This window comes from Balaenoptera acutorostrata, chromosome 16 (genome assembly GCF_949987535.1).
Source record: "Balaenoptera acutorostrata chromosome 16, mBalAcu1.1, whole genome shotgun sequence".
NCBI lineage: Eukaryota > Metazoa > Chordata > Mammalia > Artiodactyla > Balaenopteridae > Balaenoptera > Balaenoptera acutorostrata.
Genome location: NC_080079.1, coordinates 58,652,451 through 58,675,503, shown reverse-complemented (window position 1 = coordinate 58,675,503; position 23,053 = coordinate 58,652,451). Strand labels below are relative to the sequence as shown.

General features: G+C 42.0%; 1 protein-coding gene across 12 annotated transcripts in view; it reads right to left on the bottom strand.

The window, feature by feature from the left end:
• The window catches only part of KCNMA1 (potassium calcium-activated channel subfamily M alpha 1), a 751,659-nt gene that overhangs the window by 151,257 nt on the left and 577,349 nt on the right, over window positions 1-23,053 (bottom strand). For all 12 annotated transcript variants that reach the window (XM_057531254.1, XM_057531255.1, XM_007166550.2 and 9 more), the window contains exons 15-16: window positions 15,431-15,540; window positions 2,823-2,891 (exon numbers count right to left, since the gene is read on the bottom strand). In XM_057531254.1, coding sequence (XP_057387237.1) covers window positions 2,823-2,891; window positions 15,431-15,540 — 179 coding nt within the window. The remainder of the gene's footprint in view (window positions 1-2,822; window positions 2,892-15,430; window positions 15,541-23,053) is intronic.

Genomic DNA, 23,053 nt, shown 5'->3' with positions numbered 1-23,053 from the left:
GCACCAAGACACATCAGGACAGGACAGAAACAGACACCAAGGGCTGGAGAGAAGCGTCCTCCTTTGTCAACTCTAATAGCATTTGTTCCCATGGGAGGTGCCATGACTGAAAACAGGATTGGGCCTCTGTTTTTGTGTAGGTTTCCTGCAAAGAAGTTAGTGCGTCATCCGAAAGAATCAACAAATCAAACAAGAAAAGCAATATGCTACTTTCAATTTTTATGGACTCTGGTTGGAGAGAGGTTTGTATATAAAAATACATATATATACATATATATGTATGTACTAGACAAGGGAATGAGATTATATATACATATACACGTATATGTATAATCTCTGTCTTCCTGAATTCTTGGCAAAGGGTTAGTCCTGTGGTTAGACGTGAAGACGGAGGGTGGAAGTTGGGAGGAAAGTTAACGAAGAGAGCATACCGCTTTCGGCTTCTGCAAAACGACAAGAAAAGAATTGAAAATCAAACAATTGGATAGTAAATTGACTGACACCAGAAGGAGAGAAGGAATAAAACCGTTGTTTCAAATTATCTGAAGGATGTGTGTGAAAACAAGGTTTTTCAACAAAGCATGGAAACAGTATCATGGGATAACAGCAACAAAGGAGGCAGTTCACACAGGTCGGAGGCACGGGGTGGGCGTGGAAAAGAGAAGCGGGGTTCTCCGAATTTTCACACCCGATCACTTAGGAAATGGGAGAGGAAGGGAAATGGGACATTTTTAAATGAAAAACAAAATCAAAACTATTATGTCAGGAAGGTCAGAAACTCAGTTCTTTTTAACATGGATATTGTGTTTAAGTCCTGCGTTTTCTCGGAGGCATGTTCCACATTCCCTCCAGCACACCTTTTTCCAGAAGAACCAATGTGCCTCCACACTGAGACCAAGCCACGTTTGAGGATTAAAGCTGGTAGCTGCACACAGAAAGCCAAAACCAAGCCAAACAAGTTCTTTTCTCCCTTTCCTGAAAAAGGAAATTCTAAAAAACTACTTATCTGTATGTATAAATCTGGCTTTGTTGAAAACATCTCAGATTTGTGAATTAATGGGAACATCCATCAAAGAAGAGATTGTGTCTTCAGAGAAAGCTCTGAGTTATTTTTCTTAGAATGGTGACAGTGGATTCACACCGAACCATTAACAGCCTTTCTCTTTCCCTCCTTGTGACCAAAAGATGGCAGGTGGAAGATGGCTGGTCAAGGTTCAGGGTGCAGTCTGCTGCCATGAAATTATTCCAGAATGGTGGAGAAGCACTATTCAGGATCACCTGCATCGTGACTTTATTTTTTTAAAGAGATGCACAGAAGTGATAAAGAGAGAACACTGAATTACACAAAGATTTACTGACTTGGCAACATGAAGAATATCATTTGCAGAAACCCAGGATACACATTTCCCCTACACAGGTACAGGTGTGTAGTGGCAACAACATGGGCAAGCCGCAATCCCAGAAGCATCCACCTTATATGTTGAACAGCAAAGAGCCAAGGACACTCGGGTTTTTTGCAAATAATATTTTTCACTTTGCCAGCACAGAGAAGGAAAATGTGTATCTGCATAAACAGTTGTTAACTGCTACAGCCATGGTCTACCATGTGGCCACCAAATCCACCATTTTGTCTTCCTTTTGGTTGATTTGGATTTTCAAAATAGTTTAACATGTGATCAGATTGACTTTGGGAGCAATCTGATCTGGTGGGTAAGGTAACAGAGAACATTGGATTGATGGGCTTACAATCCAGTGTTTGTTTTGGTTTTTTTTGTTGTTGGTCATAGAGACACGGACTGCACATTTGGGGCTTTATGGAGTCATTCACCCAGATAATGAAAACTCCTTAAATGATGATAGCAGGAACCTTCTAGTCTCGCCCTGCACTCTGCTCAGTTATTAAGGCGTATGTCGGAGGGTATCTGCACCCTTCCCTTGGGCACCTAAAGGAAGACTTTTTAGCACAGCTAGGAAAAAAGCATGGTTGTCCTTTCAGAGGACACAAGCCTGAGCATTTCTCAGTGAGCTCTTTCTTCCAGAACTATTGATAAGAACTGGGGAGCAAAAATCATCTCTCTTATGTCTGTAATGCATACAGTACTCTGACAAAATTCCTTGTTAATGCAACGCAGTAATTAATTAATTAATTAATTAATTAATTCTTTCAGCACAAACTCATATATTGACTGGGGTGTTATCTATTTCGACCAGACCCAGTCCCTCATCAGTCTGATATGCACATAATTAAGTGCAAAATAAATAAATAAAGAGGGCTCCTGCCTCCAAGCCCTGCTCTCCTGGCTAATTTCCATGAAGCTGATATTCATGCCACATGGATTTCAGTTGCACCGGGAGAGAAACATATGGTACACAATAGGCTGCTTGTAATTTGGCTATCAAGAGAGCTGGAAACTCCCATCACGACTCTGCCCCATGCCTGCTATGAAGGAGGCCAGAGTCCACCTGCTTTTTGATCACAGCAGTAAATACGGGTTTAAGCACAGGGTCTGTCCCCGGTTTTATACTTAGAGGGTGAAAAGTGTAAGTTGGCATGATCGGTCAGAGATCTGGATGCCTCATCCCTTTCCCCCGGAGAAATACTCTTTGGGTGCCCAGTGGGGCTTGGGATGCCAGGCGTGCCTGGGATAGAAGCGGCAGTGTCTGCCTGAACACACCTTGAAATGTGCCTTCGAGTCAGAGAGGTGTTGCATTAGGGTTCCAAACAAATAAATAATGCGTAAGGAAGAAGTGGACTGAACGTTCCCAGTCTGCACTCTTACCATCATAAACGTCAGCCAGCCGCTGGGTCACGGCAAACTTACCGGCTCTCTCGGTTGGCGGACTTGTACTCAATGGCTATCATTAGAAGCTTGAGCTTCACAAAACACAGCCTGCAATGAGACGGAGAAACCTCCCAGTCAGTGCTTCAGAACGACCAGAGCCACAGAACAAACACTGTGACGACCTTTCCATCTCCTGATGCGGTCATTACCCAAGGGACCCGCATTCTACAGTCACTGTGCCAGAGGGAGGGCGATGTGAGCCACACCTCCCCATCCTCCCCATTAAACTTGATTTCTCACAAGTGATAAGGTGCTGAATGCTCAAAGTGCAAATTGCACTCAGGTCTGGATGTCTAGACACAAACCTGAAGCAGGGATTTGTGCCTGGGGATTTATGCCGGGCCAGATTCATTAGTTACTCGGTTGGGTAGTAAAATGTTAACTGCAGGGGGAGGGAGGTATTTGGAGCAGCTGGCCCTGTTATCTGGATTCCATTTCGGCCTTTTGTACAAATGGCTCATATTGTTGTTCTGAGCGGACCCCTGTGCGCTCAGAATGATGGTAATAATCCTTAGCCTCCGTGTTAAGTGCCCAGCACATGACGACGGCACTGTTACTCCTGGCTCCGTCCAAGCTGTCTCACCGCATCTGTCCGGTGCTCTTGCCCGCAGCCCAGACTGCTCAGAGGCTGGCTGGCCCCTGCCTCCAGGCCTTCACTCACGCGGTTCCTACCTCTGGAATGCCTTCTCCTCTCCTTCCAACCCAAATTCCAGGCCCACATCAAATCTAACCTTCCATGTAGGCCTTCTCGGGCTACTGCCACCCTCTGATTTTCTGTCTCAGAACTCCTCCAGCACCTTGTCTGCAATCACATTGTTTAGCCCTTAGTTGATTTTACACTGGCTGTGGTTGCCTCCTACTGTTTCACGTGTCTGAACTTTATCTCCTCAACCAGTGCGACTTCAAGAGCTTTGGACTTGTTTGGAATTCCCCATAGTGCTCTACATGGAACCCCTGATACAGAGAAACTCAAGAAATGAATGATTTCCACTTACTGGGGTTCGGTTCTAAGAAAATAAAAAAAAGGTTCAGTAAAGTATTTATGCATAGAGATGTTCAAGGAAGTACTACTAATACAGAGTAAAAAAACTGAAAGCAACTTAAATGTCCAATAAAAAGGCAATGGTTAGATAAAGTAGGGTACAATATAATATTAGCATTCAAAATGACTTTTCAAAGAATATTTCAAGGTATAAGATCAACAAATATTATTATATAGGTACAAATATGTAAATAACCTGATAAGTTAGGTGAAGACATGTATTTATAAACTCATAGAAATAAAAGTTCACATAAACAGAAAAAGAATTATATACATTATATATCACAAGTTTCTAAAATGGGCATTATCGCTTATGTTTTAAGGACTTTGGGATAGTAAAACATTGGTTGGCTGATACATTGAGAAATGAATTGATGGTTATTCAGCCCCAGCATTGTAAGGGGGAGGAGGTGCTGGGTCACAGGTCAGGGCCTTGCTGTTCTCATTTCATCCCCACAATATCCCTAAGACGGAGATACGACCCCAGTTATTCAGACTTCTATTGGTATTTCTATTTTACAGGTGATGAAACTAAGGCTCAGAGAGCCCACGTAACTTGCCCAAAGTCCCCAGTTCATACCTGGCAGGATATACAATATCTTTGTCCCAGTGAAGCCTATTTTATATTCAGAGAGACAGACAATAAGCAAATATACCAGTGAATACATAATAAATTTCCGGATGAGAACAAGTACTGTGCAGAAAATAAAACACCTAAGAGGATAAAGAGTAACTGGGAACGTGTGTTATCTGCGATGGTCCAGGAAGACCTTTCCGAAAAAGTAACACAAAAGCACAGAGCACTGGAGCATGATGAGAAGAGGCCGGCAATGAGAGGATCTGGGCAAAGAGCTTTCTAGGGAGTGGAAACAGCAAGTGCAAGGGCCCTGAGGTAGGAAGGAAGTCGGGGTGTTTGAGGACCAGCATTAAGGCCAGAGAGGCTGCAACTGAGTGTGCAAAGTCGAGAGTGACAGTGATTAGGTCAGGGAACTAGGTGGGAACAAGATCATGAAGACTTTGCCGGCCACAGCAAGGAATCTGCAGCTTATTCTAAGTGGAATGGGAGGCTCTGGGTTGCTTCTAAATAGAAAAGTGACACAATCAGATGCGCTGGACCCGTGTATGTGTTGCTTGCAGGTAAGGTGCTGGTGAAGGCCTCAAGCTCTGCAGTGGGAATAAGACCAGTCGCTCATTCCTGCCTGGGAGGTCATGATCCCCTGTATTGCTGTAAATAGACAGTCAGATTTCAAAGGACCACTTCCATCCAGGCGTATTTGGGCTCTCCCAGTGATTTGCAGATTTTCTGATTCCTGCCAGCAGACTCTAATGACCTGGGTTTTGTGCTGATTATGCAGTTTGCTGAAACACAAACCCACATACCCAACTACAGCTGGAAAAATGCTCTTCTTAATTTATGTTCCATAGAGCACCTCTACCACATACCCTTTACCCTTTACGGGGCTGTTGTTACCTCTGGAGCTTAAATTGTTTAAAATATCAGGTGGCTTATGCAATATTTGTTGAAACAAATTACCAGATTAAGTAACCACTTTCTAATGTAAATAACAACTAAGTGCCAAACTCAAGGAGAAGGCTGATCTTAACTTAGCATAGATCATGAAGATGCTGATTTGCTGAAATCCTATGAGCAATGGCCACTCCGATTTGGGATTCTGGTGGTTCATGGGATCAAGGATCTTAATGACCTGACCCTATTGGTGAGAAGGGAAGAAACAGTTCATAGTAATGGTGGATTATGTCTTCCTAGCTACTACGATATCATTTACCACTTAGATATAAAAAGAAAGGAGCTTCCTAACTCAGAAAAGTCAATAAAATCTACATGGCCTTGGGCATATTCCTTACCTAGCACAGGGCAGAGGAGCAGATCTGAGTCCTCTTTTGTAACTTTCAAATCAATATCTAAAGTGATTCTACATGGCCTTATAGAAGCCTCTTTTTAAGAATGCTCTGACCTAAAACAAGCCTTTGTTCACTGGCCCAAGGGACTAAGAAGAGAGGGACAGAGTGATGTAAACAAAGTGATCACAGGCAGACCTTGGAAATACTGTGGGTTCAGTCCAGGCCACCACAATAAAGCAATTATCACAATAAAGCAAGTAAGGTGAATTTTTTGGTTTCCCAGTGCATATAAAAGTTATGTTTACACTATAGTCTATTAGTGTGCAATAGCATTATGTCTAAAAAATCAATGAACACACCTTAATTAAAAAATACTCTATTGCTAAAAAAAAAACCCAAAACAATTACAATAGTAACATCAAAGATCACAGATCACCATAACAAATATAGTAATAATGAAAAAGTTTGAAATATTGTGAGAATTACCAAAATGTGACACAGAGACATGAAGTGAGCAAATACTGTTGGAAAAATGGCACTGATAGTCTGGCTTGAACAGGGTTGCCACAAACCTTCAATTTGTTAAAAACAAAAAAAAATGCAGTATCTGCAAAGTGCAATAAAGCCAAGTGTAATAAAAAGAGGTATGCCTGTACATGCAAACAGTGCCGTAACCATAGATTTTCAGACTCAGGCACTTCAAGATTGGCTGGTCCTGCCCTTCTCGTACAGATAACAAACTGAGGTCCGAAGAAGGAAAAGCGACTTGTTCAAGGTTAAATGGCCTTTATGGAGAAAAGCCAAAAGTGGAAATCAAACAACTTGTTCAAGGTTAAACAATTTTCATGTAGAAATGTCAAAAGTGGAAATCAAGTCTCAAGGCAGTATGCTACACAGATGCTTCTCATAAAAGCAAAGGAAATGAAGTGGTTGCCAGAAACCCAACATGCAGACATGTTCTGTTTGGTCAGTACAGCATTTAAAGAAAAAAAAAAAAAATTTAGAATTAGATATCAACAGGTGATTTCATATAAAAGCGAGCTTTTCAGTTTTCCTTGATAAATCAGATATGGCCATACTGGAGCCACGTTCCATATGGCTAAAGGGGACTGGGAACTTCAAAGCACTTACCCCTCTGGATGGGACATGTGCTCTCCAACATGCCACAGTCTCCACCACCCCCTATTGTCTCGGACCTCCTCATTCTAATTCTTTGTTGCTAACTGCCTGCCCCCTACGGGCATCTAAGCTATTACTCCCTACTCTAGTTGAGTATCCTCTGGATGTCTGCGAAGTACAAATCTTGAGTAATTTACCATTTACACCGGAAACAGAACTACGTCTCTCCCTGTTTAAAAGCACAGGTTTTCGTGAGTTCCTGCCACAGAGAATTGGCGAAGGTCAGGGTGCTGGGCTTAAGGCTGCCGCTGAGGTACAGCCTCTGTTGTGGTTCTGGGGGGAAGGGCAGATCAAGGTGAGTAGACAGGGAGTGGGTACGGTGGGGTGTGGTAATTACTTGTTTACTTGCCTCTCTGCCCTCTACACTGAGCTTCTTCAGGGCAAGATGTATGCTTGTCTCGCTGGTAGTTTGCAAAATGCAAAGAGTAAGCTTTCAGTAAATGCTGATTAAGTAAATGGATGAAAGAATGGGGAGCAGACTCTCATGACTTGCTAGAATTATCCACAACAGATAAAGTGGTAAACTAGGAAAGTCTAGTTTAGGCAGAGAAAGCTTGGAAGTGAGCTAGCATCGTGAAACGAGATGCTTTTTAACTTGGTGGATAGAAGCAGACAGATAGGAAAAGAAGGGCGTAGAAGGAAATAATAGCAGTGATATGCTCTGGGAATCTAATGTTTGCCTTCAATCCGCTATGACATGAGGTAAGTACAATTCTAAGATACAGACAGCGATTTCTCCTTGGAACCCTCTGCAGATCCTGTTACAAGGATGTGCCTTTGGACTACTTAGAATTGATGTCCTGAAATTAAATATTTACTTGCATCATTTACACCATTTTTCTGGTAAAGCAAAATGGGTTTTGCTCATCCAATCCTTAAAGTCATTCTTATGGCTTAAACATATACAGACCTGGGCTGGGAAAGGGAAAGGAGGCTTAGCATGAGGTAGAGTATAAGAGAGAAACAAGGTAGCTTCCACAGTGTGATAAACAGGATGAAATCAGCCATAAGTTAGCAAGAATTTAATTCCTCGTTTCTAAAATAAAATGTCCCAGTATGTCCAATGCAGGAAGTTGCCACTTGTTGCAAAAAATAAGTACAGGGGAATAGAAATGACTTCTTTTTTCAAGGAAAAAAAAAAGTTAGATTGCTTTCTTGATAATTATTAAGTAGAGGTCTACCAAATTTGACATTATACAAAGCCCTCTTTTTCTTTTTTTCTTTACTGCCAGCATCATCTGTTAACTACAGTAGTTTCAACCCAGATGTTCCTGAACAAAGGCTCCTAAGAATTAGAGTCCAACTGTTTCTACCTACCCAGAGGGAAATAAATTGTTCTTGCTATTAAATCAGCCCCCTTGACTAGAAAGATTGCTTGCTGGTGTGAATTAAGCATAGAAACCTGTCGTAGAGTTTGCACCTTCTAATGTGTTCAGGAAGGGTATGCAAAGGTGTGGTTTGGGGCTGCCAAAGATGACTCACCTAGGAGTGAAGGGGCAAGGACAGAAGAGGCAGCTTTCACTGTGCCCCCCAAACCCAGCTCCTCCCGGAAGCGCCAGTCCCTCTTCAGTTGTCCAGAGGGACCCTGGGAATATCGGGCTGATACATGTAATCAGAGTAGATGAGGATATAAATACTGCGCATTGGGGAACCAGATCTTTAGGATCTAGGGGCTAAAATGAAAAAAAGATTCACACGTAGGAGCTTTGATTTAAAATGATAGGCTCTCAAAATGGAAACATCTAGTTAAAGAAAATTTGAACCAGCGGGATTTGTAAGACTCAGCACCAGGAAAATGGAAGTGATTTAAAATGCCCATGAAAATGTTGTTCAGATTTCCCAGCAGCTTTCATAGAGGTGGAGTGAGAAGGCTTTAGAACACCCCCAACTTTGAACACACCCACTCTCATAGTATCTCCACTAGCACACCTAAGACACTTGAATTTAAATATAATTACATTCTTTCATATGGACAATGAACATTTGCCTAAAATGTCAGTAAATGCATTTTTTAGAAAACCTTGCTATTATTATTAATCAGAAATATAAAATGTAAACTGTGTGTTTGCTATGTGTACCCAGCATCAAGTCAAGCCCCAGTATTTCCTACTGGACTGCCTCCCTGACCCTTCCTGTAGAGAATTCTAGAATTGCCACTGCCTCTGTAGCCTTCGATTAAGGGTTTTAATAGATTTTATGGCCACTGGTTTATTCACATGTGGAAGGATTATCGGTCACCTTCTGAATCCCTGTAATAGAAATAATCATAAACGCATTCCTATCTGTGTTCATATATGCTCAGTCCTAATTATAATACCCCCAAATAATTGGATGAATAGGGCCAGTTCTTTGAGGAAAAATATGTTTTAAAGATGAGACTCAAGCCTCTCCATAAATTCTCATAAAATGTTCATTTCTGCAGCCTGGCTAAATAAATCTATCATATAACAATAGAATCTGCTGACTTCTTTCTGCTCCATGTTCAAATTCGGATGCCTTTCTCTAAGAACTACTGATTTCACAGAACTCAAGTTAAACTAGCTGTAGCTTTCACTGGGCAAGAGACCCAGCTTTCTCTAGGCAGTCTTAAATTTAAGTTTCCTCAAGTGGCTTCCCTGGAAAGATCTGTCCATGCCAAACAACACAGGACGAGAGCATGATTTTCTCAATGTTAGGGCCCCGAATGCAGGTGGATGAGGGGAAGGAGAACCATGCCCTGAAGACCCCGCTCTATCTAAACCAGCACAGAAGCATCAAGGCTTGCATTTGGGCTGGAGGGCAGAACTCCTGTCCTTTAGCATAGGGAAGATCTGGTCAGAGTTCCTCAAGCTACCTAGGCATTAAATACTCCACATCAAATCTGAATTGTAACAGCTGCAGGGGGACACAGAGACACGCAGTATTTCAAATACATCTTTTGTCCTAATCCCCTCTGAGCTATAAAACCTGATACAATTAAGCGTTTATATTTTGCAAGTGATGACTGACTGACTGATCTGCTCACCATGAGATTCAGGACCTGGCACATGGCATTCTTGCAGTAGCCAAACCTGTGAACCTGTGGCTTCCTCCTCTCCTCCTTCCCCACCTCCCTCCTCTGCCCTCACTTTCCTACCTGGAGGCAGGGGGGTACATCCTCTCATTTGCTAGTTCTCATAATAAAAACACTACCGCTGTTCCCCCTGAAAACATCACATGTCAAAAGAACTCTGATTTTTCTCCTTCTCCCATCTAAAGGGGAAATCAACTTGTTCTCGCTGGAAAATCTCAGAGACCTGGGTGTTAGAGAGTTCTCTGCGGCTCCCAGCCTCCTGGTTCCCTATCACTTACAATTCCCTCTTCCCTCTTTATTCCTTCTCTGAACCCAACCTCCATACAAGGTACAGCTCAAGTATCACCTCTTCCAGGAAGCCTCTCCTGGCCACCCCAGCCTGCAGGGAGCTCTCAGCATCTGTCCCCCAGCTGTGTGCATCCATCAAACACTCATCAATGGGCGCTCATCTCTCCCTGAGGATGGGTATTATTTCCTTTCGCCAGACTGCAAACTCTCAGAAGGCAGCAGCTGCAGGGAAACAGAATCTTTTCCTTGGCATTTGAAAGTATTGCTATTAATCTTTTAATGAGCATATATTTGATCAAATCTAATTACACCTTGCCAGGCACACTGGCACAAATACCCCAAGCTCATTAAATAGCTAGCTGATTAACTGGCTGGTGACCGATGGCAGAATTTTCTAAAAAGTAAGAGTAAATAAAACCTGGAAACGTCTTGATATATTTCTTTCTTTCTTGGTGTTTATAGTATATTCAGTGGGCAGAATAGAAGGGTGGTGGGAAGAGGATAGGCAGGAGAGGGGGAAAAGGACATTAGCTGGTACTGAGAGACAAGTTCTATCATTCCGATTTTAGAGATGAGGAAACTGGGGGGAGCACTGAGCCCAAGGTCAGGCAGCTGGTAACTATCAAAAGAAGGAGGTAGGCAGAAATCCACTGTCTTGTCCCAAATCACATATCCAGCAAGTGGGTTTGACCCCAGACCTTTGAGACTCCACAGCTCATGCTACCTGACATCACACAGCATCCTACTATTTGAACCACTCAAAAATAGGACCCCTAAAAAAAAAAAAAAAAAAAAAAAAGGACCCCTTCGTGGCAAGCATAGCCTCATACCCCAACCCCGGCTTCCTGCAGGCTTGGCTGGCACTAGCCATCTGCACCTTCCACAGTCACCTACTGAGGAAGATGGGGAGTGGGAGGGAAAAGGAAGCGGGTGGTTTCCTGGTGTTCAGAGAACAATGGGTGGCACCCTCTCTTTCAGATCCCATAGCTCCTTTGCCTTGATCTTCCTGCCACACAGACCAGGGGCAAGTCAACTATGCAAAACCAAAGGGAAATGCTCAGGAGTTGCTGGCCCTTAAAAGGAACATCCTAAGAGCATCCTGAGGAAGGTCCAGGACATACCCACCATGGTGTCCATCAAGGCCAAGAGGCATCTGGCTTGTGGCACCCTAAATTGTCCTTCTCTGCAGTTGGTGCTTAACTGTTCTCCCCACCCTGAAATTGCTTTTATGATCCCCAGTGGAAACCTGACTGAGAGCATTAAAGGGCTCAGTACCCCCACGTCTTTTTCCTATTCTGATTTGGATTAGGCGTGGGGAGTGGGGAGAGCAGTCAGCAGTTTGCCTGGCATGGTAGAGGGCGGACTCATTCCTATATCCATGGAGATTGCAGAATACCCTTCGTGAAGAAGGAGCAATGGAGAGGAAGTGCCCACAAAGGCCCAAATCCTAACATTAGCTTGTAAGATGTGGCCCACCTACAATTCTATGATTTGGCAAAAATCAGAAACATTCCAGTGACTGAGCCCGAAGTTGGAATAAGTTATTCCAGCCTGTGGTGTGGAGAATGGGGTTGCTGGGGGGTCCCCAGTCATCAGACTGAATCAGAATCACCCCCACTTACCTATAAAAAAATGCAGATTTGGGGGATCTACCCCAGATATTAAAATCTGGAGATGGAACCTAGAATCCTCTCTGTTTAATAAGCTCCCCAGGAGATTCTTAATTAGCCAGCCTTCATCTACCACATCCACCAAGCTGTTCCCAACTGCATGAGGCCCCAGCAGCAAAATCCTGGTCCTGTAACTTGTCTGCTAGGTGGCTTTGGAAGGGGACACCAACGTCCTCGGAGTCTCAGTGTCCTCCTTTATAAACCAGGGATGGTAATATTCACATAAACGTCACAGGATTGTTGTGAGGATTCAATGAGAAAATGTAAGTGAAATGTTTAGAAATGATACTGCATTTTGTCTAAATTAGTTATTGCTTTTGGAACAAAGCTCCGTCTTCTGGTGATACACACGTGAAGGCCAAAGGCTGGTGCAGAGAAGCTGGCGCAAGTCTTACCTGAGCCGGAGAAAGCATCTCTCTGCTCGAAATTCTTAAAAAGCTCAACTTGGGGGCCTCCTGCCCCTTCTCTCTCTCCTCCTCCTGCATCTGTTCTCTTGGGAAACGACCTCAGATTTCACCCGTTAATCCTGCCCCCTTAGCTTTTCACTGAATGACTCTCCCAGCTTCTGAGAAAACTCCAATCTTTTCGGTGTGGTGATCCTACCCTGCAAGGGGGCACTCTGCCAGCCCAAGGGAAGAGCAAATTTATTTCTTTTCATGCTTCAAGACGTTATTGGCTGCATATTGTTTTAATGCCGTGCATAATTACAGAGACAGCTCTGAAAATCTGTATACTTTATCAGTGCTTCATTATACCCAGAATATTCTCCAACTCTTTTTCTTCTACATGAACCAGCTGAAAATATATTTTGGCGTCCTTCATGTCATCTTGAAATTGAATAGCCAATTCTTACTGTAATGAAAATACTTATGCGCCAGCCTGGTGATATACAACCCTACACTCTAATTACGGCTGTGCTTTAATTAACCTGAATTGAAGAGTGTTATCATTAAACTGCTGGTAACTCTGAGTTATGGCTTTTCTTTAATTTAAAGTAGAAAACACAGATAATTAAGCCTCCAGATAATCAAATGCTTGAGGAGAGCTTCAATGTTTTGGGATGTTCCTAAATCTCATTAAGTGTCCTTTCTTTATTGATTATTTCTACCTCTGCTGTATCATTGTGTTAAACGAATAACAGCAGTCAGTTGAACACATTCTCACTCACATCAGAAGTTTTTCATGACGGTATTTTGGTTTTTGTTTTTCGTTTTTGTATTCCAGAAGCTGTACCAAACAAACACCACATTCTCTGACAACAAGGTATGTCTGAGGGATCTTCTCCTTCTCCAAACATGTTGTCAACAAGCAAATCAGTCAACGGAAATATTTACAGACTACTGCCCAGCTCTTGAGCCGGCTCCAAAGGGCAGAGAAGTTTCACACACCCAATGGGTCAGAGTTGGCAAACTCACACATCGAGGGGGCCAGGCCCTGATGTAAATGCAAATCTGGCCAGTTTAAGACATCAGGGAGGGGAGGTCCTTCACTAAACCCCTCCTTACAGCAAACTGGAGTCCCTTAGCATTCAGTAGAAATGCAAGTCCCGTGTTGGTTCATCAGATTTTCAAAAGAGGCCAGGAATCTAGGCTTTATGTGAAGAACCACCTTTTTGAAACATTGGCGACTAACTTTTAAGAAATGAAACACTGTGTAGGACAAATATGTGAGTCAAACTGACCCCACAGGTATCCCAGCTGGAACTTTTAGAGGGAGCAGTTCTAACCTTCCAGGTTAACACTCTTAAAATGAACTCACTCAGTTTCCAGAGGCAAAATAAGAGAAGCAGTGGGAAAGAAGGAAGGGGGTGGTGGAGGGACATGGACTAAAGGATTTGCAAGGCGGCACTCATGTTGACACCAATCAAGCCCGGGAGACTCAAAGACAAAGAAGGGGACTTCACATACTCCCCTGCTAATGCCTGAGGTGCCACAGGACTCCTCCGGGTGTTGGCAGTTCTGCTGTGGGCTCAGACCACATCTACACCAGACCTAAGAGGCCTCGATTGTCTTTTTATAGGACGAGCTTCTAATATAAGTCCTGAATCCTCCTGGAATTTTTATCCCAGGCAGGCCACGCTCCAAGACAGAGAAAATCCCCTGGGACAGCCTCAGTGTTCCAGGACCCAGTGCCTCTGAATGGTTAACTCCTTTCTATGGCAGAATGAGAAACGGCTCTCAAAGAAAGGAACACACGGGAGTTACAATGGGGCATCCATTTTCGGAAAATAACTCCTTCGGAATCAATTACCTATGCCCTTTTCCGGTCCATTTAGCGTTTAAACTTTCGCTTCGAGACAGGGTGAGAAATCTCAGTAAACAGTCAAACCATTTTGGATTGCTTAGGGTCTGGGCCCAGGGACAGGCAGGGTGCACCTGCTGTGCTCACTGACAGAAGTCACTGACAGGTAAACACCAAGCTACCAGGTGCTCTGGCCCCTCTCTGCTGTGCACAGAACAGCAAACTATGAGACAGAGGAACCCAAGAGCCCCCCAGGACTGTCCTCTTCAGGCCGCCCTTTCCAGAAGGTGGGTTTGGTTTGCAGGCAGGCAGACAGCACAAGGGACGAGCTCTTCTTTCTCAGCCCAGTGGGTTCCCAGATTCCCCTGTTTCTTCCCAGTTTTTATCAGTGAGACTGAGTTTACCAAATTCTTTGCTATAGTGTCAAAGTATCGGGCTTCATGTTTCAGCATTCCCAGGGAGTCTGTGTTTTCATAGGGACAAAGTCCCTGTTTGACTTACATCCAACATCTGAGCTTCTAGGTGGGGAATCTGAGGCATCGTCCTGGTGGACGTTTCTTGGGGTCTGGGACACCTAGAGCTCCTGACGTCATACCCCTTAAATGATAACCTGTTCTACCTCGAGGGGTCATGCAGGCTGGGGCTACCCCTTGCTCAAATCCATCTTGCTGAGCCAGTACAAGGAGATGCTAAGCCTTTTTATTGTTATAACATACCAGTTGTCCATCTCGGGGCTAAACCACTCAGGACTATTTCAAGGCCTCCCTGTGTACATTTGGTTCCACATTGCCTCAGGAAATAGTGAAAGCACTTTGAACAGGGGCTTCTCTGATGTCTTTATGACCTGACTTAATTAAAAGAGATTAGAATTTCTTTCATCAAGGTGCTAGCAAGATTGGGTTTTGCCCTGGTAAAGTCAGAGGCATGGGTTCATGCTACCCATCATACATGTGTCTACATCATAGGGGCATAATTCAAGATATGCAGGAAAACTGCAGTTCATAATTTAGGGCAAATGATGAATCCAAGCCTGAGATTCTCAGGACTGGAGGGAAAGGAGAGCCAGCAGAAATCCTTAAGGCAGGGACCATATAATGACCCACCTTCCCCTTCATCACAGAAGGCTGAGCACAGGACACTTGGTAATTGTCGAGTGTCCACACTGTGCTGGCCACAGGTGGGGTGCATTTCCTTCCAGAGACACGTTAAATGTTTCTGAAAGCCAAAGAGCATATGGTTAGCGGTCACTTACTCACAAACAGTAGGGAAGGACAGACCCACGAAGGCACTGGAGAGATATTCTGTGTACATTTCATTTGAGACTCCTTCCAAGTAGTATTTCTGCCACGTGTCTTCCTCAATCTAAGGGAGAAGCACACAGGAGAAGGGTTTAAGATAGGATAGTAAAAGGAAAGTGGGGTTACCCCATCTGGCAAACAAATGAATGCACTGGTTGTGTCGTGGCGACCTTCCTGAACAACCAGGAACATACCCCATCACCACGTGAAGCCTTCCATGCCCCTAAACTCATAGACTAGACGGATGTCCCCTCTAAAGCACCACTTCTTCCTAAACCTGTATGATTTCCAAGAATGTGGAGGCATGGGCACTCATCCACAATCGATAAAAATTTTTGAGAGCAATTTTTAAATTGTTATCAAAATGTACAAAAGTGCATACTCTTTTACACAATTCCATTTTAAGTATTCATAGCAAAGAAACAAGTAGGTAAGTATACACATACACATGTACAAGAACATTCTTCTTGTTCTTAGAACAAGAAATTAGAAATAACCACAAATGGTAGGTTTATACCGTGGAATACAGGGAAGCAATTAAAAATTATGATGAAAATGTATATATTTTCATAGAAAAATTACCTTAAAAGGCACATTACTAAATAGTGTGTATAGTCTGACCCTATTTTTAAACACCCTATAATTATCTGAATGTTCGTAAAGCCGTAGAAAAATCTAGAAAGCTTTATACCAAAACAGTAACAGTTGTTATCTCTGAGATGTAGAATGACACTTTTTCTCTATAGATTTCTGTATTGTCTGAAGGCTTTTGCAGTGAGCATATATATATAACATGAAACAACATATCTATTTCTACTTTGGGAAAAAAGTAGATTTTTCCAACACCACCTTGAATATCACGAAAAGTAAAATGTAGGACTTCCCTGGTGGCGCAATGGTTAAGAATCTGCTTGCCAATGCAGGGGACACAGGTTCGAGCTCTGGTCCAGGAAGATCCCACATGCCATGGAGCAACTAAGCCCGTGCGCCACAACTACTGAGCCTGCGCTCTAGAGCCCACGAGCCACAACTACTGAAGCCTGCGTGCCTAGAGCCTGTGCTCTGCAACAAGAGAAGCCACTGCAATGAGAAGGCCACGCACTGCAAGGAAGAGTAGCCCCTGCTCGCCACAACTACAGAAAGCCCGTGCGCAGCAACGAAGACCCAATGCGGCCAAAAATAAATTAAAAAATAAATAAATAAAATAAAATAATTTAAAAAAAAAAGTAAAATGTAGTTTCAGAAAGGTCTTAACCAAAATGTCATTAAAATGTTTTTTGTTGTTTTTTTTTTGTCGTAATTAATCAAGTTCAACTGGTTTTCCCAACAGCCCTCTTCACGCTAGCTATTTCTGGAAAGGTTTTACCTTGGAATCGACCATTTAAAAGTATAAAGTGAAAACAACAAGAACGCTGAGCCCCTCTGGGAGCTTGGGGATGTCATGGATTCCCAAGGCAGGAAGACAGGCAGGCTGTGTGGTCCTTGGGTATCTGTAAGCTGCTGTCTCCCCAGTTCACTTCCACTGGAGGTTAGATAAGGGGGAGGATGAAAAGGAGCTTCCCAGCCAACTGGAAGTGGCTCTTAATAATGTCCTGTGCTGGTACTGAATTAAAAGGCATCTTGGGACTTCCTCCGTTGTCCAGTGGTAAAGAATCCACCTACCAGTGCGGGGGACGCGAGTTCGATCCCTGGTCAGGGAACTAAGATCCCACCTGCTGCAGGGCAACTAAGCCCGCGCGCCACAACTACTGAGCCCACGCCTCAACTAGAGAGCCTGGGTTTCGCAAACTATAGAGCCCACGCACTCTGGAGCCCTCGTGCCACAACTACAGAGCCAACGCACTCTGGATCCTGCGTGCCACAACTAGAGAGAGAAAACCCGCATGCCACAACTAGAGAGAGGAGAAAAAAAAAAACAAAACGTGCACGCTGCAACTAGAGAAAAGCCCACACGCCACAACGGAGAACCCGCATGCTGCAACTAAGACCAGAAACAGCCAATAAAAAAAGGCATCTTGCTTATGACCCAATAGTCAGTTAACTGGGGGAAATGAAAGAGACTTGGAAACAGTGGGAAATGCACACCCACCATCTACTTGGTGATGCTCTGGAATACAAAAGCTAGGAATAATTTAGAAATAACTTGAATGCTCCCTGCTTCTATGCTACGTCTGCTCTGTGTTCTGGCTGGGTTATTAGATTATGTGGGTTAACCTCATTAGTTTGTGCTGCTTCTAACCTACCACCACACGTTAGACGTGTGCTATGCAATACTGCTGGGTATGGATTGTTCATCTACAAATCAGTCTTCCCCAGAGTGGGGTCTTTCAAAACAAAAGGACTCAACCTTTTCTACTGCTAAACTTTATGATTTTAAAAATTAACTGCTATGTGTTTAGCTAAGCACAAACTTTTTAATTTCCCCGACTCATAAGATTTCAACTCATTTTTTCAAATAAAAGATATTCTTGACTTCATAAGCAAAGGTTATTAATTCCAACTAATTTGAAGAAGCTTAGTCTGCATTAGTAAATAGTTTGAAATATATAATATTTGGGGCACTATGTTATCATAATTTTTTATTGGTAAATAGGATAGTATCTGAGGGATTGCCAATCATAAATCCTCATAGTTGAGTTTTATGGGCAAATAGTTTTCTTGAAGTAGAAGAATTCAGCCTATTCTTTTAGCAGGGACATTCCTTTTATAATATGTTGCTTATGTTGCTAATTTAAATATTCCACTTGGCTTTCAAAAATAATGAAAATATGAAGCTTTATCTCAATTATTATTGATTGTTGGTGCTATTCCTCAATTAATATGATTTTAATTTGGTTCTTTTAGTTATGGTCATTATTTTCATGCCTCTATGTCCTAATGGAACTACTCTTGAGACCAAATTTTATTGTAGGTTCATCGCTAAACTTTTTAAGTAGAAATAAATTCTTTTTAGGATACAAATATTATATTCATGTTTCTTTTGAACTTAGTATAAATTGTTCATTGATTCATTAATTCAGCAAATATTTTTGAGCATATTCTGTGTCTTATGAGCCATTCTAGTTACTAACTGAATTTTATTTAAACTGGTATTTATTTTCCCATATTTTTCTCTTTGCCAGAAAAAGCATCACATATACCTGTCTAAGATATATCTGACGATATACATCTTACTTTTGCTGATTTTTTTCCACATTTCGTTTCCGGCAAGTTTGTGGCTGATCTGCAATGCTTGAGGACTAAAAGTCAAAAAACTGGAAAAAAAAAATGAACAGAACTTTTCTGGAAAGCAAAATGCCTCTTCCACAGACATATGCAGATGCTCAGATGGTATGTATAATGCAAGATGCAGAAGTACTGAATGGACTGTCTAAAAGCTGAGGAGTTTAAATTCATTGTTATAACCCTTTAAGATTTCTACATCTTTAACACAATTTCCCTATTGATAAGTTAACAAATTTTTCAGGTTCTGATAAATGTTCACACACACACACACACACAAAAACTTACTGAAAATGATTTAAATGGTAAAATGGTAAATTTTGTTATATGTATTTTACCACAAGTAAATTTTTTTTAAAAAACCAATACGTATAAATATAAGGAGAATCAGTAATTATAATTAACACTTATACCCTTCAATCCTTAAGGGCAAGAATGACAAGTTGTGGCAGAACAATGACAGGAACAGGTTATCCCATCAGGAGAGTCAGGGATAGAGCACCCAGCTTTATGACACTGTAATGTGTCACAAACTCAGACAACAGAACCTCAATCTTCATCCCGAGGCAAGGGCTTCAATTACCCCTTCTCATCAAAGTTTCCCTTTCTAACTCTCAAGCATAGCACCTTTCACTTATTTTGAAAAAAGCAAAAGCAAAATACACATTCCTTTTAGTTTTGTTAGCCGTAATCAAATACATTCTTAGGAAAGGAAAAATTAGTATAAAATACAATTTGTTGAGTTGAAAACACTTGACAGTGAACAAAGAGATCTAGAGACGGTAGAACGAGTTACTGTCATTCTAAGTCCCCTTTAACAGAGGCACAGAGAGGCTAAGTAACCCACTAAAGGTCACAAAGCCAATGAGTGGTACAAACAGGATTCAGAGTTCATACTGTTAACCACCCACCATATTACCTCCTGCTAGAGATTGAAAGGGTAAATATATAGAGAAGCAGTGGTGCTAGGATCTTGGGGGGCTTGGAGGGTTTGCGGAATATAAGTATTGAAGAGGAAAAGCTCCTCAAGAACGCAAGATCTTAAACCCTGGAGCCCCTGACTTTGTGAGAAGTCAGCGAGAAGTAATATTGATTTTAAGTCGAGCTGAAAGGAGAGTTCAGACCTCCTCTCAGAGCACGACGGCATCATTTCTATTCTATAAAATGGAACCATCCCAGCCTACAACTTCTTGCCTAAAATAGTACATGCTGTTCTCCACATCTGTGTTGTCGAAATATTTTTAACTGTAATGTGAATACACACTTCCCAGCAGAAAAATGAAAGAATGGGACCAAAATGACTTAGGGAAAGGTGCCAAAATTAATTTGCCAGCCATTCAACAATCAGTCAAAGGCAAAGCATTTCCTGAGGCAGCAATTTCTCCTCTGGCTGTCACATCAAACTCCCGCTGCTTCAGAAGAGCACCTAGCAAAAATGAGCAGGTGATGTGCTCCGGGTCCTTATTCATCAACCACTCGCAGATCTTCAGTGAGAAAAGAGATCTGAGCCATGGGGCTCGCTCATCCACACTTCTCATGGTCTTATTTATCTGCCCTTCATTACCTAATTTTTCAACCAGTCTAGTTCAATCCCTTAAGTAAACGGTTGTACACCAATCTGGGGGCCGATGGTTCCACCACCAAAGGCACCATCAAACTGGAAACATCAGCCGTGGCTCTGGGGGAAGTAACACCTTCTTGCTCCCAGATTTTGCATGTGTTACTAATGGTGGGTCAGGAACGACACCTTTTATATTTTATGCTTTCTCTGATTAGGGTGAAACTGTGTTTCTCTAACACTAACAGCCCAGTGAATGTGAAAAATCAACCATCCCAGCTGCGGTATGTTACAATCACTGTGATTTCTGTTTCCAGCAAAGAGTCTGAATAACTATGTTGATTACAGCCAAATAATTTTGCAGAAGTCCATCCCTACCTCCAGAGTCGTATGAATAATTCCAAAGACTATCATATACCAATCCTTATTTAATTGAAAACAAGTACATTGTTTTAATCCAAATATACGTTATGTTGTGCACATCAGATATAATGAACTAAGAGGAAATTATAAAAATCAATGACCATTATGTTAATAGCTGCAATAAGAAGAGGTGAGTTGTAACATACACACCAGTATTGCCCAAAACTGGTAGTAGAAGACTATTTATTGTAATAGCAGGTATTTATTACATTTATGATTTTTTAAAAATCTATCCAAATTCTCGATATTCTTGCTCTAAAGGATGTATAGTTTTAAACCATAAAAGTCCTTAATTAGAATCAATTAGCTACAGCTGAATGAATATTTGTACATATAAATTACACAATACATTGTCACTGTCCTTTGTAATGTGACCGTCTAAAACAGAGCACACTGACAGGAACTGGCCGACGTATCTGAGATTCCACAAAAACATATTTATGCCCACAAAAAACAGAGAACACCCACAGAATGTGTCACGCTCTTAATTACAGTAATCAACATGGAATCAGCATTGATGGGCTCTAGGGTGATGAGGGTGTGGGCTGGTCACTAGAATGAGTGGGGTCCTTCATCCCCATCCCTCAACGGCATGCTCTGCCACTGGGAAAAATTTGATTCAATGTTGCATCCAATCATTTCTTGCTGGAAAGAACAATGCTAAGGACAACTGATTGTTAAGAAGACTTTATCACTGACCCAATTCCTGGATTCTCTCTCTCCTCCTTTATTTCCCTCTATGTTCCAATGTTAACAAACTTGCCACAGTTTTAACCACCAGTGGGCATGCGGCTCTTTCCCCTTCTCTTCCTCGCCTCAACATAAACTTGTAGAATTAAAAAACAAAACGCTTGAGTCTTGCTAGCTTAGCTCCTCACGAGTGCCAGAACAGAGAAAGCCTCGCTGCACAGCTTTCTGGGGGGTGGAGGAAACTGGTGATAAAGTTGAAAACAAAGGAAAGAAACAGAAGAGATGGGAAACCAACAGTGATTTGCACCTTTTCAGAATATATCTCTTCAAAAAAAAAAAAGAATATATCTCTTCTCTGTGCCAAATTGCACATCAACGCTGTCCTTCTTGGATGTGGACTCAGGTCGGCTGTCCTTCCGAGAGCAGCATTGGATTTCAGGGACTCCATAATGATTTGGCATTCCACAATTATGGCCTATTTCAGATTGTATTTTCCAGAATGTGAGAATAGAACGAAAGGATCTCAGATTTTTCCAAAGGCTTTGGGACAATGTCAATTAAAACACATTATTTGGAATTTGATGGAATGCAAGATAACTGGTTGCTTCAGCACTGAACAAATAAATAAACAACTCCAAAGATTAATTCTGGGGTGGACTTCCACCGAATCTCTTATTCCCAGACTAGTGGGCTGCAGGCTATCAAATGAGATTTCTTCCATCAAGCATTATGAAGAAAAAGATCAGCCCACATGAAGTGTTCAGAGAGAGATCAACAGACCACACCACACGCAAAAAGAGTTAGCAGACAGGGTATTTTCCCCCCTGCTATGTTACTCCAACTTAGGTTACTTCTGAAAACACAGAATGCCAGAGGAACTGAAGTTAAAGGAAGGGTTAACAGAAAGAGTGATATGAGAACTTTTAAAAATAATTATTATTTATAAATTATTTCAGAAAGTGTGGCCTATGTGGCAGGAAATTGGTAATTTTTTTAATACATAGGTAGGTTGTTCTACCCTTTTCTTTTTTTCCTCTCCAATGTAGAAAAGGTATTTATGCTTAAGTGTTGCCAGGCCTTTTTAAAGATGGGCCTATTCACTATCTGTCCAAATAGGACTTTGGTTTTGCAATCTTGATAATAGTTAAGAACATTCTCACTTGTGCTTCAAATAATAAGGTTCTTAAAATACTACTAAAAATAATTCTCATCTGGGTAGGGCAAGCAGCAAGTAAGTGTTCTCAAGCAGACGCCTGCCAAGCAATCCTCAGGAGAACAATTCAGTCCCTGGCAGGCAGGATTTTCCAGAACAGAGCTTCTCAACCCATTTGGGGTGAGAGACCAGGGTTTTGTTTTTACTTCTAGTATCCATCGTTTTGCAGACTCAAACTTCTGCAAAATCTAACAGAAATGATTTCCAAAAAACAAAAAAAGAATATAGACAAGACATGCAAACTACAAGTCCAAAATTTCTATCATTAGATTCAACCAATATAAAATTAATCTGTCAAATTGCTCTAAAAGTTCCTAAGCATTCCTCTCATTTTCTGTACTTGCCACTTCGTGGATGAGTAGCAAACAGTTCACGGCACCCATCCACGGACTGCATTTGCAGTTGTGCTGGTCCTACTCTATCTTACAAACCTTACTTCTCACAATTTGCCCCAAATTCCAGTAAAGTAGG